The 16552-nt window shown below is 37.3% G+C and overlaps 1 protein-coding gene across 3 annotated transcripts in view; it reads right to left on the bottom strand.

Moving 5' to 3' along the window:
* The window catches only part of ARMH3 (armadillo like helical domain containing 3), a 315522-nt gene that overhangs the window by 273076 nt on the left and 25894 nt on the right, over positions 1-16552 (bottom strand). For 2 of the 3 annotated variants that reach the window (XM_037804193.1, XM_037804194.1), the window contains exons 2-5: positions 12080-12192; positions 6213-6269; positions 5957-6103; positions 3961-4068 (exon numbers count right to left, since the gene is read on the bottom strand). In XM_037804193.1, the coding sequence (XP_037660121.1) occupies positions 3961-4068; positions 5957-6103; positions 6213-6269; positions 12080-12181 (414 nt within the window). In that variant the 5' untranslated portion in view covers positions 12182-12192. Of the gene's footprint in view, positions 1-3960; positions 4069-5956; positions 6104-6212; positions 6270-6842; positions 6950-12079; positions 12193-16552 lie in introns of those variants that run through there. The other variant, XM_037804195.1, reaches the window with a different exon arrangement.

Raw genomic sequence — 16552 nt, 5'->3', positions numbered from 1 at the left:
GGAATGACTATGGTCTGTTAATTTCTGATGGATATAGTAGGAGGAAGTTCACAGAAATGTTGCTATATTAGGTAACTTTCTTGGGGTAAAGTAGGAACATGTTGGAAGTTAAGCAGTTATCTTAGGTTAGTTGTCTTTTTCTTACTCCCTTGTTATGGTCTCTTTAAAATGTTCTTTTATTGTATGTTTGTTTTCTTTTTAACTTTTTTTTCATGCAGTTGATTTAAAAAAGAAGGGAAAGTTAAAAAAAAAAAAAACAAGGAAAAAAAAAAGATGCAGTGCCCCCTTGAGGAGCCTGTGGAGAATGCAGGGGTATTCGCCTACCCCACCTCCATGGTTGCTAACATGACCACAGACATAGGGGACTGGTGGTTTGCTGGGTTGAGCCCTCTACCACAGGTTTTACCCTTGGGAAGACGGTTGCTGCAAAGGAGAGGCTAGGCCTCCCTATGGTTGTGCCTAAGAGCCTCCTCCCGAATGCCTCTTTGTTGCTCAGATGTGGCCCTGTCTCTCTAGCTAAGCCAACTTGAAAGGTGAAATCACTGCCCTCCCCACTACGTGGGATCAGACACCCAGGGGAGTGAATCTCCCTGGCAACGTGGAATATGACTCCCGGGGAGGAATGCAGACCTGGCATCGTGGGACGGAGAACATCTTCTTGACCAAAAGGGGGATGTGAAAGGAAATGAAATAAGCTTCAGTGGCAGAGAGAATCCAAAAGGAGCCGAGAGGTCACTCTGGTGGGCACTCTTACGCACACTTTAGACAACCCTTTTTAGGTTCTAAAGAATTGGGGTAGCTGGTGGTGGATACCTGAAACTATCAAACTACAACCCAGAACCCATGAATCTCGAAGACAGTTGTATAAAAATGTAGCTTATGAGGGGTGACAAGGGGATTGGGAAAGCCATAAGGACCACACTCCACTTTGTCTAGTTTATGGATGGATGAGTAGAAAAATAGGGGAAGGAAACAAACAGACAAAGGTACCCAGTGTTCTTTTTTACTTCAATTGCTCTTTTTCACTCTAATTATTATTCTTGTTATTCTTGTGTGTGTGCTAATGAAGGTGTCAGGGATTGATTTGGGTGATGAATGTACAACTATGTAATGGTACTGTGAACAATCGAAAGTACGATTTGTTTTGTATGACTGCGTGGTATACGAATATATCTCAATAAAATGAAGATAAAAAAAAAAGACATAATGCTGAGCAAAATAAGCTAGGCACAAAAAGAGACATATTGTATGTTACTACTAATGTGAATTCTGTGAAAAATGTACAATGTTTTATACTGTAGAATGTAGGGGACCTAGAGATACCAATTAGTGGAGGGGGAATGATAATCTAATAAGAACAGATAAACTATGGAGGGTAATCTCAATGTTATGGGAATGCTCAGGAATGACTATGGTTTGTAAACTTTCTTGGATATAGTAAGATCATGTTGGAAGCAATAGAGTTATTTTAGGTTTTTTTTCTCTTATTCCTTTGTTTTCTTAGGGGTTGTTAATTTTCTTGGGGTATGGTAGGAACATGTTGGAAGCAATGTAGTTATTTTAGATTATTTGTTTTTCTTACTCCTCTGTTTGGACATGGTTTATTAATTTTCTTGGGGTATGGTAGGAACATATTGGAAGCAAAGTAATTATTTTAGGTTATTTGTTTTCCTTAATCCATTGCTTTGTTTGAAATGTTGTGGGGTTTTTTTGGTTGTTGTTTGCCTGTTTGTTTTTAATTTTTTGATAAACAAAGTTAAAAAATTGAAAAAAAATCAGTAGAAAAATGGGAGTAAAAACTAAATGACAAATAGGGTGGGATGGGGGGATGGTTTGGGTATTCTCTTTTCACTTTTATTTTTTATTCTTATTCTGATTCTTTCTGATGTAAGGAAAATGTTCAGAAATAGATTGTGGTGATGAATGCATAACTATATGATCATACTGTGAACAGTTGATTGTATACCATGGATGACTGTATGGTTTGTGAATATATTTCAATAAAACTGAATTTAAAACAAAAAAACAAAAAAAAAAAAAAAAAAAATTACATTATGATCCAGTAATCCCACTTCCCCAGGTACAATCCAAAAGAACTGAAAATAGGAACTCAAACAGATATTTACACACCAATGTTCATAGCAGCATTATTTCACAATTGCAAAAAGACAGAAGTAACCCAAATGTCTATCAACCAATGAATGGATAAACAAAATGCAGTGAGTACATACAATGGAATATTATTCGGCATTAAAAAGGAATGAAATTCTGATTCATGTGCAACATGGATATACCTTGAAGACATCATGTTGAGTGAAATAAGCCAGACACAAAAGGACATACAAGGCATCCCTCGGAGATATTGCAGGTTCAGTTACAGACCACCACAATAAAGCAAATATTACAATAAAGTGAGTCACATGAATTTTTTGGTTTCCCAGTGCACATAAAAGTTATGTTTACACTATACCGGTAGTCTATTAAGTGTGCAATAGCATTATGTCTAAAAAAGCAATGTACATACCTTAATTAAAATTTAAGGGCTCAGATCTACTAAAATGAATTAATAAAATGTGTCTGAGAATTAATATTTTCAATAAAAGGGACCCTGGATGTAAATCAAACATTTTATCCAAGGTCACACAGCTAATTAAACTGTAAAGATGCTATCAGAATCTAGGATGTTAAGCACAGGCCAGTGCTCTTTTAGTCATACTTTGTGATGCTAAGACGAACATGCTAATTTTGTAATCATCAATAATTAAACATTAACAGTAGTTTCCTAAAACATTTTAGTTAGAAGCATATTAGAATTTTTAGGTTTACCTTTTGGAAATGGACTTTAATGTTGCTTAAACAAAGTGGGTGATGGAAAGTGCATTAGCTATTTGGACTCAAAAACACCGATTTTTATTTAATTAGGATCAGAAACTACGTATTTGACTTTAACCTTTCTAGGACAGTTGAACGTTCTTCAAGGTGGTTGACTTTAACTAGATTGCTTTGAAGAATCCTGAAAAATTTTACCTCAGGCACACAAATGATTATAGCCTAGATTTCTGATGTTTTTTAAAAACAAAATACTTCATTTCTCTGATTCTAAGATACCATCAGTTGTAAAATGCACCATTTATTTAATAATAGCATTTTAAAGAAAAGACAACCTACATTAAATATCAAATGTATGTATCTGTTGTGAAATGTATACTGATTTCAGAAACATTTAAGTGCGAAAAGTGCTTTAGACGGGAAAATGGAATTTTTTGTTATCTTTTGTAGCTCCATTAAAGTATTTCTCCTGTGTTTTCATCAAGTAAGATCCTGAATAATTTGTGTCAATAAAGGGTCTCACTAAAAAATTGAAAAAAAATGTAACACATAGAAAGGGGACAAGATGGCAGCATAGAGAGGAGAGGAATTTAGTTAGTCCCCTGAAACAACTAATGAACAACCAAGGAAGCAATTGATGTTTCCACAATAATTGTGGGAGACTTCAACACATCACTCTCTCCTATAGATAGATCAACCAGACAGAAGACCAATAAGGAAACTGAAAACCTAAACAATCGGATAAATGAATTTGATTTAACAGACATCTATAGAACATTACATCCCAAATCACCAGGATACACATTCTTCTCTAGTGATCACGGAACTTTCTCCAGAATAGACCATATGCTGGAACACAAAACAAGCCTCATTAAATTTAAAAAAATTGAAAAAAAATTGAAAAAAAAAAACCAAATGCTCCTCTTTATCCTAGAGAGAAAGGACGCCCAATTCAAATTTCAATTAAAACTTTCCCTTCATTCAGATGAACAATATCTGTTAAATAAAAATATCCAAATTCAATTATCTGTATCTGAGTCTGAATCTTTCAGTACATCTGTGTACAGATGATATCCATGAGCAGCTATCAGAAGCAGCCATTTACAGGCAGATCTGTAGCTTATGCCTCACCTTCATGCACAGCTCCGCCTTGTCAAAGCCCATCAGCATGTTGATAATATCAAACCCAGAGGTAGACTTATTCTTCTGATGGACTCCTCGAATGAGTGCACACAAGGTCTGCAGAGATAAGAGAAAGAGTTCTTTCCAGAGAGAAAGTCTCAAAACTAGAAGGGCACTGGATCTGTTCCCTCATATTGCAAACCCAGAACCTCCTCCCTTCACAACAGACATTTCAATTTCTGTTACTCTGAGCTCCAAAACACAATGAGTCTTAATATGCACATAATCTAGAAATTAAGAGAGGAGCAGCAACTGAGACTCTTGCCTTTTTATTTTTAACATCCTCTTTTTAAAAATTGCACTGCAGATAAAGACTGAAAGGTGACATCAAAAAATAAAATATGGTTCTTAAGTTAGAGCCATGGGATTTGAGGTGCTTTCCTTTATTTATAATTAATTTTAGAGTGTACATGATAGTTTATTTTTAATAATTATATTTCAGTAACTAAAAAAGTTAAGCCCTTAAACGATAATAGCCAACTGCTTCAAATCTTAAATTTATTACAATTCCCATCTTACTAGCTGTGACTTTAAGCAAATTAATTTTTCACCTCAGTTTTCCCATCTATAAAATGAGAATGATAATTATAGCACCTATCTCTTAGGGATGCTGTGAGGGTTATGTAACAACACTGTAAAGCACTTAGAACAGCCCCTGGGACACAGTGCCTGGAACTCTGTTATAGCTCAGGAAGTGTTAGTCATGTGCTATTATTCCTATAGGTCACCAAGTGGCCTAATGCCAATTCATTTTCACTGAACCGAGAGCAGTTTATAATTCATACCCGACAGTGTGCCACTGCAATTACTAGAAGTACAATTTCCAACTTTCAACTTTCACTGAGCCCCTACAATTGTGATGTTCAAAATCTGGAACCTAGTGTGCCAAGGGTTAACAAAGCCACAGGATAAAAATGGTCCACCCTTCTGGGGCATCAACTAAAGACGTAATTATTATTTCCATTCCACAGATGAGCAAACTCAGGCTCACAAAACAATTTGCCAACTACTAAGGTAGAAAATTAAAACTGAGCTACAAAAAATTCCAATAAAATCCTTTATTCTGTCATGGATTATTCATATTCTAAGTCTGTCAATCACTGCCTAAAGTACTCAGCCCAACCTTGGCTATACAGAACCCATTAGAAGGTAAACTTTAAAAACTTTGTTCAGCATTTGTTCAATAAGAATTTACTTCTAGAGGGCCAACTATTTGCCAGGCACTGTTCTATGCACTAGGAATAAAGTATTGAAGAAAACTATCAAAGTCATTGCCCTCAAGAAGCCTATAGTATATCTGCACCATCCAGCCCAACACATAGCATTTAACATCATTCAAGAAAATGGTTGCTAAATGAATCTTCCTCATAGTAATTCCTCTTAGCATTAAGAACACTGATTCTAAATGTATTTTGAGTTAGACCCCTTTGAAAATTTGATGAAAATCCTCTCTCCAGAAAAATGAATATATATACATAAAATATTATGTATAATTTCAGAAGAGTCAAGGATCCCCTGAAATCTTGGGTTAGCAACTCCTAATATGGTAAGAAAATACTGTACTAAGAATTTCTTCTTCTGAATTTTCCTGTACACTAAGCACTCTTCCCTCAGTTTTTCTCTCTATCTCTTCCTTTACTCAAGTAATAGCAAGAATTCTGTCAATCTGCCGTGGCGTTAAATCAAATTACACAAATAGACAAGATTACGACTATAAGTGTCACTTTGTTTAACCAGGAAGATGGCTAAACAAACATGATAAAAGTATTTGATTACAGAAAGGAGGGAAGGGAAGGAGGAGGGAGAATGAGAAACAGAGAGAAGGAAAAAGAGAAGAAGAAAACCTTATACCTAAGGGCAATTCTAGGTTCTTCAGGTTCCAAGAATTGTGTTACAATTTCTTTCTCCTGTTAAATAAGAATTCCCCAGTCTCCCAGCCTTGTACCTGCAATGCATTGACAACTCGAATAGGATGCTCCTCTCCAAGAGCCTGGATACAGTGTTGAAATAAGCAATTAATATTGTCCTTGATCTTCATTAGCTCCTCACCATCAAGAGATTCTAGCTTGCCTTCTAAGTACTCTAAATTCACCTGCCAAGAAAATGTTAAGAACCTGAGTGCATTTTTAGTGTAGCACCTAGAACACATGCAAAGGCAATCTCAGTTACCAGGAAAATCCACAGATACCACAAAGTCTTACCTTCATGAGGAAGAGCTCCTCCCAAAACCGAGGACTGCACTTACTGGGGTCCTCTATCTGAAACCAGAAGATAAGTAAGTTCAGCCCAGCTATCACCAAAAGCATTAAGAATATATTTGAGAGGGTCACTACGTATCATCAACCTCACTTTTCAAAATTAACTGTAAAAATGTTTGGTCATTCTAAACTGCTAAAATGGTAAAGAAAATAAGTTTTGTTTGTTATTTCTTACCCCAACTGGAAGATATTGTGCATGGATATATATTCCTTACACCAAAAGTTAAATAATGGCTCAAAGAATGTCCCTCAAATCTTTCTCTTCTAGCAAAAAGTAAACCTAAACATCTTAAATAAGTTAAGTCACATCACGTCTCTCTTGCATTTGTATGGTGTTCAATTTTCAAAGCCCATTCACATACATGTAATATAATGCCCTGGTGAGCCAGGTAGGGTAGATGTTATCACCATCTTCCTTTTAGGAAAGTGGGTTCACAAAGTAAGTGACTTTCACAAGTGAGAAACCAGAACCCAGATCATCTAAGTGCTGAAATGGATTTTACAACATCCTGTATTGAGTAGTTCTACTTGCCCTCCCACATGCACTCAGTGTATATAGAACTTTTAATATACCTTTTTCTTAATTTAAATGGTCCAAAAGGTTAGCAAAATTATGATGCTGGAATCCAAAATTTCTTAGCAATAATTTTCAAACAGAAATTCTAGGAAGTCAGAGGCTCCTGGTTAATGGGTGAAATAAGAAAAGACAACCCATATTTTACAGAAAAGAAATGACATAACAAAATCGGTAAGTCAATGGCCCACCATCATCCTACCTTAACTTGACCTTTTAAAATTTCTACCAAGAATTAATGTCTTCATTAATTAAGAATTCCGGATCTAATAAGAAAATACTATACTAAGAATCTCTTCCTGATTTTTTTTTTAAGCAGTTCCATTCATACACCATACAATCCATCCAACATGTAAAATCAATGGCTCTCAATATAATCAAAGAGTTGTGCATTCATCAACACAATTAATTTTAGAACATTTTCATTGCTCTAAAAAGAAAAACCCGGTACCCCTATATCCCGCTATTACTGACACTTAGCATTGGTGTGGTACTTTTGTTACAACTGATGGAAGAATGTTAAAACACTACTGTTAACTATACTCCATAGTTTGCATTAGCTGTATTTTTCCCCCATATACCACTCTATTATTAACACCTTTTAATAGTGACATACATTTGTTCTAGTTCATGGAAGAACATTCTTATATTTGTACTATTAACCACATTCATCATCCACAAAAGAGTTCATTATGTTTTACAGTCCCATGTTTCATCCTAGCTCTCCTTCTAGTGACGTACATGACCCTAAACTTCCCCATTCAACCAAAATTACATGCACAATTCAGCGCTGTTAATTACACTCACAATAATGTGCCACCATTACCTCTATCCATTTCCAAACATTTACAATCAACCTTATTAAAGACACTACATAAATTAAGCATCAGCTTCCCATTCTCTACCCTCATTCTATCTTCTGGTAACCTATATTTTAGATTTTAACTCTATGAGTTTGCTCATTATATTTAGTTCGTATTAGTAAGATCATACAATATTTGTCCTTTTGCGTCTGGCTTATTTCACTCAACATAAGGTCCTCAAGGTTAATCCATGTTGTTGCATGCATCAGGATTTCATTTCTTCTTACAGCTTAATAATATTCCATCATATGAATATACAACATTTTGTTAATCCAGTCATCAACTGATGGACACTGGGGCTGTTTCCATCTTTGCACAATTGTGAATATGCCACTATGAACATCACTGTGCAACTGTCTGTTAATGTCCCTGCTTTCAGTTCTTCTGAGTATATACCTGGTAACAGGACTGCCAGGTCATATGGCCGTTCTATACTTAGCTTCCTGAGGAAGCCCCAACTGTCTTCTTCCACAGTAGCTGTACCATTTTACATTCCCACCAACAGTGAGCAAGTGTTCCTATTTCTCCACATCCTCTCCACCACTTGTAGTTTTCTATTTGGTTAATAGTGGCCATTCTAGTTAGTGTGAAATGGTATCTCATTGGGGTTTCGATTAACATTTCCCTAATAGCTAGTGATGTTGAGCTTCTTTTCATGTGCTTTTTAGCCATTTGTATTTTCTCTTTGAAAAAATCTCTATTCAAGCCTTTTGTCCATTTTTTAATTGGGTTGTCTGCCATTTTATTGTTGAGTCATAGAATTTCTTTATACAGTCTGGATATTAAATCCTTATCAGATATGTGGTTTCCAAACATTTTCTCCCATTGATTAGACTGCCTTTGTACTTTTTGAGAAGTTCTTTGAAGCACAAAAGGCTTCAATTTTGAGGAGGTCCCATTTATCTCTTTTTCATTCATTGCTTGTGCTTTGGATGTAAAGTCAAAGAAACCACTGCCTACCACAAGATTGTGAAGATGCTTCCCCACATTTTCTTCTAGGGATTTTAAGTTCCTGGCTCCTATATTTAGGTCTTTGATCCATTTTGAGTTAATTTTTGTATAAGGTGTGAGACAGGGGTCCTCCTTCATTCTTTTAGATATGGATATCCAGTTCTCCCAGCACCATTTGTTGAAGAGACTGTTCTGTCCCAGTTGAGTGGACTTGGCAGCCTTGTCAAAAATCAATTGACCCTAAAAGTGAAGGTCTATTTCTGAACTCTCAATTCGGTTCCATTAATCAATATGTCTATCTTTATGTCAGTAGCATGCTGTTTTGACCACAGTAGCTTTGTAATATGCTTTAAAGTCAGAAAGTGTGAGACCTCCAAAACTGTTCTTCTTTTTCAAGATGTTTTGGCTATTCAGGGCCCCTTACCCTTCCAAATAAATCTGATGATTGGCTTTTACATTTCTTCAAAGCAGGCCATTGGAATTTTGATTGGGATTACACTGAATCTGGAAATAAATTTGGATAGAATTGACATTTTAATGATATTTAGTCTTCCAACCCATGAATACAGAATGTCCTTCCATTTATTTAGGTCTTCTTTGATTTCTTCTAGCAATGTTTTTAGTTTTCTGAATATAGGTCCATTACATCCTTGGTTAGATTTATTCCTAGATATGTGATTCTTTTAGTTGCTATTGTAAATGGAATTTTTTTCTTGATTATCTCCTCAGATTGCTAATTACTAATGTATAGAAACACTACTGATTTTTGCAAGTTGATATTGTATCCCACCACTTTGCTGAACTCGTTTATCAGCTCTAGGAGTTTTGTTGTAGGTTTTTCAGGGTTTTCTAAACATAGGATCATGTAACATGCAAATAGTGAAAGATTTACTTCTTCCTTTCTGGTTTGGATGGCTTTCTATTTCTTTTGCTTATTTAACTGCTCTAGCCAGAAATTCCAGCAAAATGTCGAATAACAGCGGTGACAGTGGGCATTCCCTAAGTTCCTGAACTTAGAGGGAAAGCTTTCAGTCTTTCACCATTGAGCATGATGTTAGCTGTGGGTTTTTCATATATGCCCTTTATATCATGTTGAGGAAGTCTTCTGGCTTTTTAAATGAAGATGGCATAGAGAAGCATCATTTCTGGCCTTCTCATAAGGTCCTCATTTAGTATATTCTTTCCCTTTCTCTCAAGTCCTGCTCCCCAGGAGGGGTCATACTTTGATTATCATACTTATGATATGGCATTTTGTTCTCTACATGAGATTCAGGGAACTCAAAGAGTTGGCATTTTCCATCTCCAAAGCTTATTCAAGCAGGAGTTTTATGTATATTGAACTTGCTCAACAAAGAAAGAACCCTAAAAGAATCCTACTACCTTCTGATTTCTCTCTACTGACCTCGGCAATTCTGTATTAATTTTCTGCATATCAAACTATTAGCTCATCTGTAGAGTTAATTCTCTAAGGTTTGCTAACAATTAAATGTTTTATGTGATCACATTATTCCTTGTGGGCCAGATATATGAGTTCAAATCACAGCCTCATCAAGTTCCAGCTGTGATTCCCAGTTTCTTCATCCATAAAGTGAGGATATTCCCACCACTCTTGTAGAGTTCTTGTCAGAATTAGACTATTTAGTGAAACATTTAGAACAGTACAGGCACATAGCAGGAACTCAAAATATGATTAACTCTTCTAATAAATATTTTGTTTTACACATACTAAGTACAACCAGAATTTCAGAAGCTAAGTACCTCTGCAAGGCATCTAATTATTCTAATTTTCACTGATAGGGTATATTTTATAACATAGGCTTGGACAATGATAAAACAGCAGTTCTGAAAACCCAAAGAAATCCAACTGCTAATAATTCTTCAGTTATCCCACATAATTGGAGAATGAAACAGTCTAAGCAATTGTTCTGTCTACCAACAATCTGAGATGGAATATAATGCATTCTTTTAAAATATGTGAATCACAGAATACTAAGGCCAAAAGGAACTTCATGGGACATCCGGGACAGAAGGATTCTTAAGCCAGATCATAAGGAAGACAAATCTTCCTTAACAATATTCAGAAAGGAAACTCTTCAGCCTTCCTCCCTCCTTTCAATTGTTTCACCCAGCTCCCAGCAACTTTATAAGAACAATAAAATGATAACATATATTAATTAATATATAATCATAATCCCTACCATGAGAGAGCTCACTCTCGCCCTTGCTTTCTCTGTCTCTCCCTCTGAAGAACTTGAAAGTGGCAGGCAGGGGAGAGGTTATTTCTCATTTTAGGATAAGAAAATAAGGAGTACTGAATTGTATACTTAAAAGTAGTCAAAATGGGAAATTTTAGGTTGTATACAGGTACAAGAATAAAAATTAAAATAAAATTTTAAAAAAACATGAAACTGTAGAACACAGTGAACCTTAATGTAAACAATGGGCTATAGTTAAAATATAATTATAATATTGTTTCATCAATTGTAACAAAGGTACTACAATAATAAAAAATGTTAATAATAGGAAAAACTAGGGGAGGCGGGATATACAGGCATATTTCAGAAATATTGTGGGTTCAGTTCAAGAGCACCACAATAAAGTGAATATTGCAATAAAGCAAGTCACATGAATTTTTTGGTTTCCCAGTGCATATAAAAGTTATGTTTACACTATATTGTAGCCATGCTGATGGCTGCTGATTGGTCAGGGTGGATGCTAAAGGTTGGAATGGTTGTGGCAATGTTTTAAAATAGACAACAATAAAGTTTGCCACATTGATTGATTCTTCCTTTCATTTGAATACTTGGAGGCCATTGTGGGGTTATTAGTTGGCCTAATTTCAATATTGTTGTATCTCAGGGAATTGGGAGCCCGAGAAGACGGAGAGAGATAGGGGAACAGCCAGTTGGTGGACCAGCCAGAAAACAGACAACATTTATTGATTAAGTTTGCAGTCTTATATGGCACGGTTCGTGGCACCCAAGACAACTACAATAGTAACATCAAAGATCACTGACTACCATAACAGATGTAGTAACAATGAAAAAGTTTGAAACACTGTGAAAATTACCAAAATGTGACACAGGGACACAAAGTGAGCCCATAGTACTGGAAAAATGGCACCAAAAGACATGCTCAAGGCAGGGTAGCCACAAAACTTCAATTTGTAGAAAACTCAGTAAGTACGAAACACAATAACTGCAAAGCGCAATAAAGCAAAGCGCAACAAAATGAGGTATGCCTGTGTGAAACTCTGGACCTTCTGCATGATTTTTCTGTAAACCTACAAGTTCCCAAATAAAAAAAAATTTTCATGTGTGCTATATTGTAAGTTCTAATAAAATAAAATGAAATGGGGGGGGTGAAAAAGAAGAAAAGAAAAGGAGTAAAACTGTGCAAAATGACTGGATTCCAGGCCTTACCATGAAGATCTCATCATACATCAGCACCACCTTTTCCTTCAGTGGCTTTTTCGAGGCTGAAGATTTCCGGAGCAACCCTCCCCGTTTCTCTACTTGTGCCATGGTTACAGAATCTGTAAAAAGAAAGCCATGGTCAGTGCCAGAATGCTTTCCAAGATACTGGACAGAACACTGAAATGACTCTCAACGGAAAATTTTTTAGGAAGAAAAAACAAACAACCATGCCACGGATCTTGTATATCTATCAATTCCCCCCTCCCCTGACCAGGCAGTGTCAGGGTTTAAATCATTACTTGGCCTACAACACAATACATTTTACATCCTTAAAACTTGCCAGTGGATAAGGCTTAAAGCATCTCCAAAACCAAGCAGGAAAGTGTAACTAGCTCCATCTATAATGGGTCTGGCCATATATTTGAGGTTGATGGAAGGAAGACTGCAAATCATACACTGCCCATACAATGATGATGAAGTTAAATTTCAAGTATTGATTGAGCTTAGGAACATTAAGGCAGGAAGTGTGTGGCAGACTGCTGTGCTCCATTGATTTCCCCAAAGTAACTGGGTCCACATCACTGCAAAGCACTTGGCCTTTACTACCTCATAAATCACACTGCACTTGACTATCTTCAGAAATTCCTCTGGAAAGAGACCCAAGGCAGAAAATAGGAGTTAAAAGGCCAATAATTAAATATTATTTTAAAATAATAATATACTTCTTTCAAATTTAATTGTATATATTTATAACACTGCAGATCAAACATCAATGTATTTTTCAATTCTATATAAAAGCAGTTTCATGAATCATGCCCAACTTTTCCCAACCTACTTCAAGAAATTCTCAAAAACTGTTTCAAGCAAGAATTCAAAATCCCGTAAGTCTCCCCTGTGAATTTAGACAGATTCCCTCAATTCCAGATTCTTTATATGGTTGACAAAGTTCCCCTCTCTTTCTTAAATCCTAGTCTCTAGGTGTGAAACTTAATCTCATCCAATGATGAGTATGGGAGGGGAGAGAGAGCCTGATTTTACTTCCAGACAAATCCAAAGCAGAGAAACAAATATTGTTCAATAACTTTTAGGAAATAAGCACTATCTTTCAAATCAAAATCAAAATTTTGCTTAAGGCAGAGATGTACCACATAGCACAAAAGACTATATTCTCAGACATTATCTTTCTCTAATACATTCAGCCAAAAAAGAGATTCACCTTTGAGCATATAACAAAGCACAGAAAATTTCCCCAACTAGGTATTTAACATCTTTAGGACAGAGACTATATCTTCTACTTTTTCTATAAGTACTTGGCTCATGGTAAATGCCCACTGACTGATTCTGAAATAAGAAAAAACAAAAGAAAACTGAAAAGTCTGAAGTCTGACTTAAAATTTTAATAATACCTATCTCTACTGAGACTTCAATAAGCCTTCTAATTTAATTACAGTCCAGAGAAAACCAAAGGAAAAAAATAACATTAAAAAAGTGAAGACTTTTTTGGCAGTTTACATTATCATGGTTTTGCCTTAAAGCATAAAATACAGCCTCCATACAAAACATTCCTATGTCTTTTAAATAGGTTCTCAAGAAGATGATGTCCTTATAAGGCAAAAAAATAAATTGGAAATCAAGAGAATCCTACTAAATAAATAAAAACCATGCAGTCCTAAGCGTTGTGGATAATGTAATGGATACAGATCTTACACGTGCTCAGCTTCAGTCAGTTCATTAGCAGGAATAGTGGGAATCACAAGTTCCTGGATGTGAAATGCACATGTTTACAAACATCTCCCTCTGAGGATTTATAATTGGGTTATATCAATGACCACCCCAAAACTAATAAACACACCTCCCCTTTCCAGAATCAATACTTGCTAATAAGCAAAAGAGATAGGAGGAAAACAAATCCGATCGAAAGAACCAATTTTCCTAAGAAATTAAATGCTTTTCAGCACTCTTCTTCCATTTGAAGCAAGCAGAAATTCAGCAAAGGCCTCAACTCATTACATTCTGTCATCATCACAGGCAACTGGAATTAACCATCCAAGCTGCCTGTGGCCCAGGGTTGGGGCCTCTCCTGCTTTATAAGACCGGCACCACATAACAGCTTGCCTAGTCTGGACAACAGATATCAATTATCCAGCCTCCACAGAAGGAGGGAACATGCAGATGGTCATTCACCCTCCCAGACCTTTCCAAGGTGTGCTGGTTCCCAAAACCAAGATTGTTATCTTACTTCAAAGTATTACATACTCCCTTCTTAGTATGTAGTTAATCTATATAGCACAAGACCCCCGCCCCTTTACCTCATACCCAATGGAATGTCTTTGTCCCAGGCCCCTATAATTGGCCCTATAGATTCCTGCCTAAGCACAGAGTACTATTTGGAATCACCAAACGGCCACCATAGAAGCTGCTATCTCCTATTTGTAAATCTCAATAAACCCTATGTCTCAGTCTGCCTCTGGTGCATTCTTTGGTCTCAGAGCTGCGCTGACTCCTTCCCCTAAGGCCTTGAGAATGGGTCGGAACATTTGGCTAGCCAGCCAGGAGACCAAGGAACGCTCAGTGGCAGATGACATGAGTTCTGGGAAGGGAGAATCTGTGGGGAGAATCCTGGGATGGCCTGCTACCTCTATGTGGGGAGGGATCACTACCCCCCTCGATGAATGGGAACCACCAAGCAAGTACGGGGATGGCCAAAATATTCCCACCAGATTGTCAGAAATTTTACAGCAGGTCACAGGACAGATGAGTTTTCTAAAAAGAAAGAAAGCTGGCAGGCAACTGCTGCAGTAGCATGGCCTCTACTGGAGCTTTGCGTACTGTGGTTGACAAAGGAATAGTGGCAAAAATGACTATCTGCTGTTTAAAAGAAGAACTTAAATTAGAAAGGAATATGCGCCTGGTTCAGGCAGAAGCAAAAGGTTCTCTCACAGAAAGGCTTAAACATGTAAATTAACAGCTAGAAACTGACGTAAGCTCCTTAGGCTCGAGTCCACAGAGTATTGACTACTCTGGATGGTATCCAAAGGTATGGGACCCCGTGGACGACTCTTCAAGGGAGGAGGACCCCAAGTCTGAATGGGAAGCTGAAGAGGACGAGCCATGTAAATTTGCTTGACCCCCTGTTCAACAGAAAGTAAAAATACAACAGGTTAGGCTCTCAGCCCTTCAAGATGCTGGGGCTGGTACCCAGGCAGCAGCCCCCCAAGCCCTGCTGTCCCTTCTGAACAAAAAATTCATGTTACTATTAGGGATTAAGTGAGGGAACCTTTTGCTTCTGCCTGAACCAGGTTGAGCTATGTGAAATTGGGAACCAGTATTGTCAAAAAACTAAAGAAACCTTACCTAATTGGCTTCTACAATTGTGGGACACCAGAACCAAAAGGGTACTGCTATCAGGGCATGAAGTTAGTAAATCAGCCTCCATAACAGTGCACCAATCCTTGCACCAGAGGCTGTATACTCTCTCTACTCAAGCAGAGAATAAATCCTTGTTAGACTGGCTAGTAGAAGAGTGCAAAGAAACCTGGCCCAGTGAAGGGGATATTCCCCATGTTGCCCCTCACTGGCAGTCCATGGATGAGGTGCAAGATATCTTAAGGAGACCAGGGATGAAACATGCTATTTATGGGACCCAATAATATGGGACCAGACAATGAAGCATTTATTGCTGGGATGAAGGATGCCATCCTTCACAATGCCCCAAATTAGTGGTATGGTGCATTAGTCTCCATTTTGAGCCCTCTAGTGGGACAACCCATATTGTGGGCCACTCAGGCCGTAACAGACTTAGAAGAATCTGAATGGCTACAGTAAAAGGGAGGAGCAGGAGTAAGGGCAACAGGAAAAGTTTTAAAAGGGCACAATGGGCCTAACCGAGTTTCTCAGAAACAAATGTGGACAGACCTAGTTGCTGCTAGGACTGATATAGAAGTTATTAATAGATAGCCCAATGCCATCTTAATCAAGCTGTGGAGCAAGCTACCTAAGGAGAAACAATTCACTAAATTGGATTCTAAATCCCATGGTGGAAAACCAAAAGCCAGCAACCCAAAGAGCCCTCTGCCCCTTCTGAAGAAGCTCAGGAAGCACCCTTCCCTATAGCTTAGGGGGTTGGTCGAGATCCCCATATTAGAACAAGGGCTAGAGGGGCATGGGGATTGGAGGCCAATGTGGAACCATTTACTGGTCCCCCACTAATCAATAGAGGGTATTGGCTCTAGTTGACACTGGAGCAGAATGTATGTTAATCTATGGTAAGACCCTGAAGTCAGGGAACCCCACTTTAACTACAGCCAGGTATTGTAACCAGAACATTAATGCCAAGCAGAGGCAGTTAATAATGCAAATTGGCAGTTACCAACTCAGAAGTATATTGTATATATATCACCCATACCCGAGTATATAATAGGAATTGATTTGCTTCAAAATGCCACCATCCAAACTACTGTAGAGGAGTTGTGACTTCGA

This window comes from Choloepus didactylus, chromosome 15 (genome assembly GCF_015220235.1).
Source record: "Choloepus didactylus isolate mChoDid1 chromosome 15, mChoDid1.pri, whole genome shotgun sequence".
Classification (NCBI taxonomy): domain Eukaryota; kingdom Metazoa; phylum Chordata; class Mammalia; order Pilosa; family Megalonychidae; genus Choloepus; species Choloepus didactylus.
Note: the sequence above shows the minus strand (reverse complement) of the source record. Positions and strands in the feature narration are given on the sequence as shown.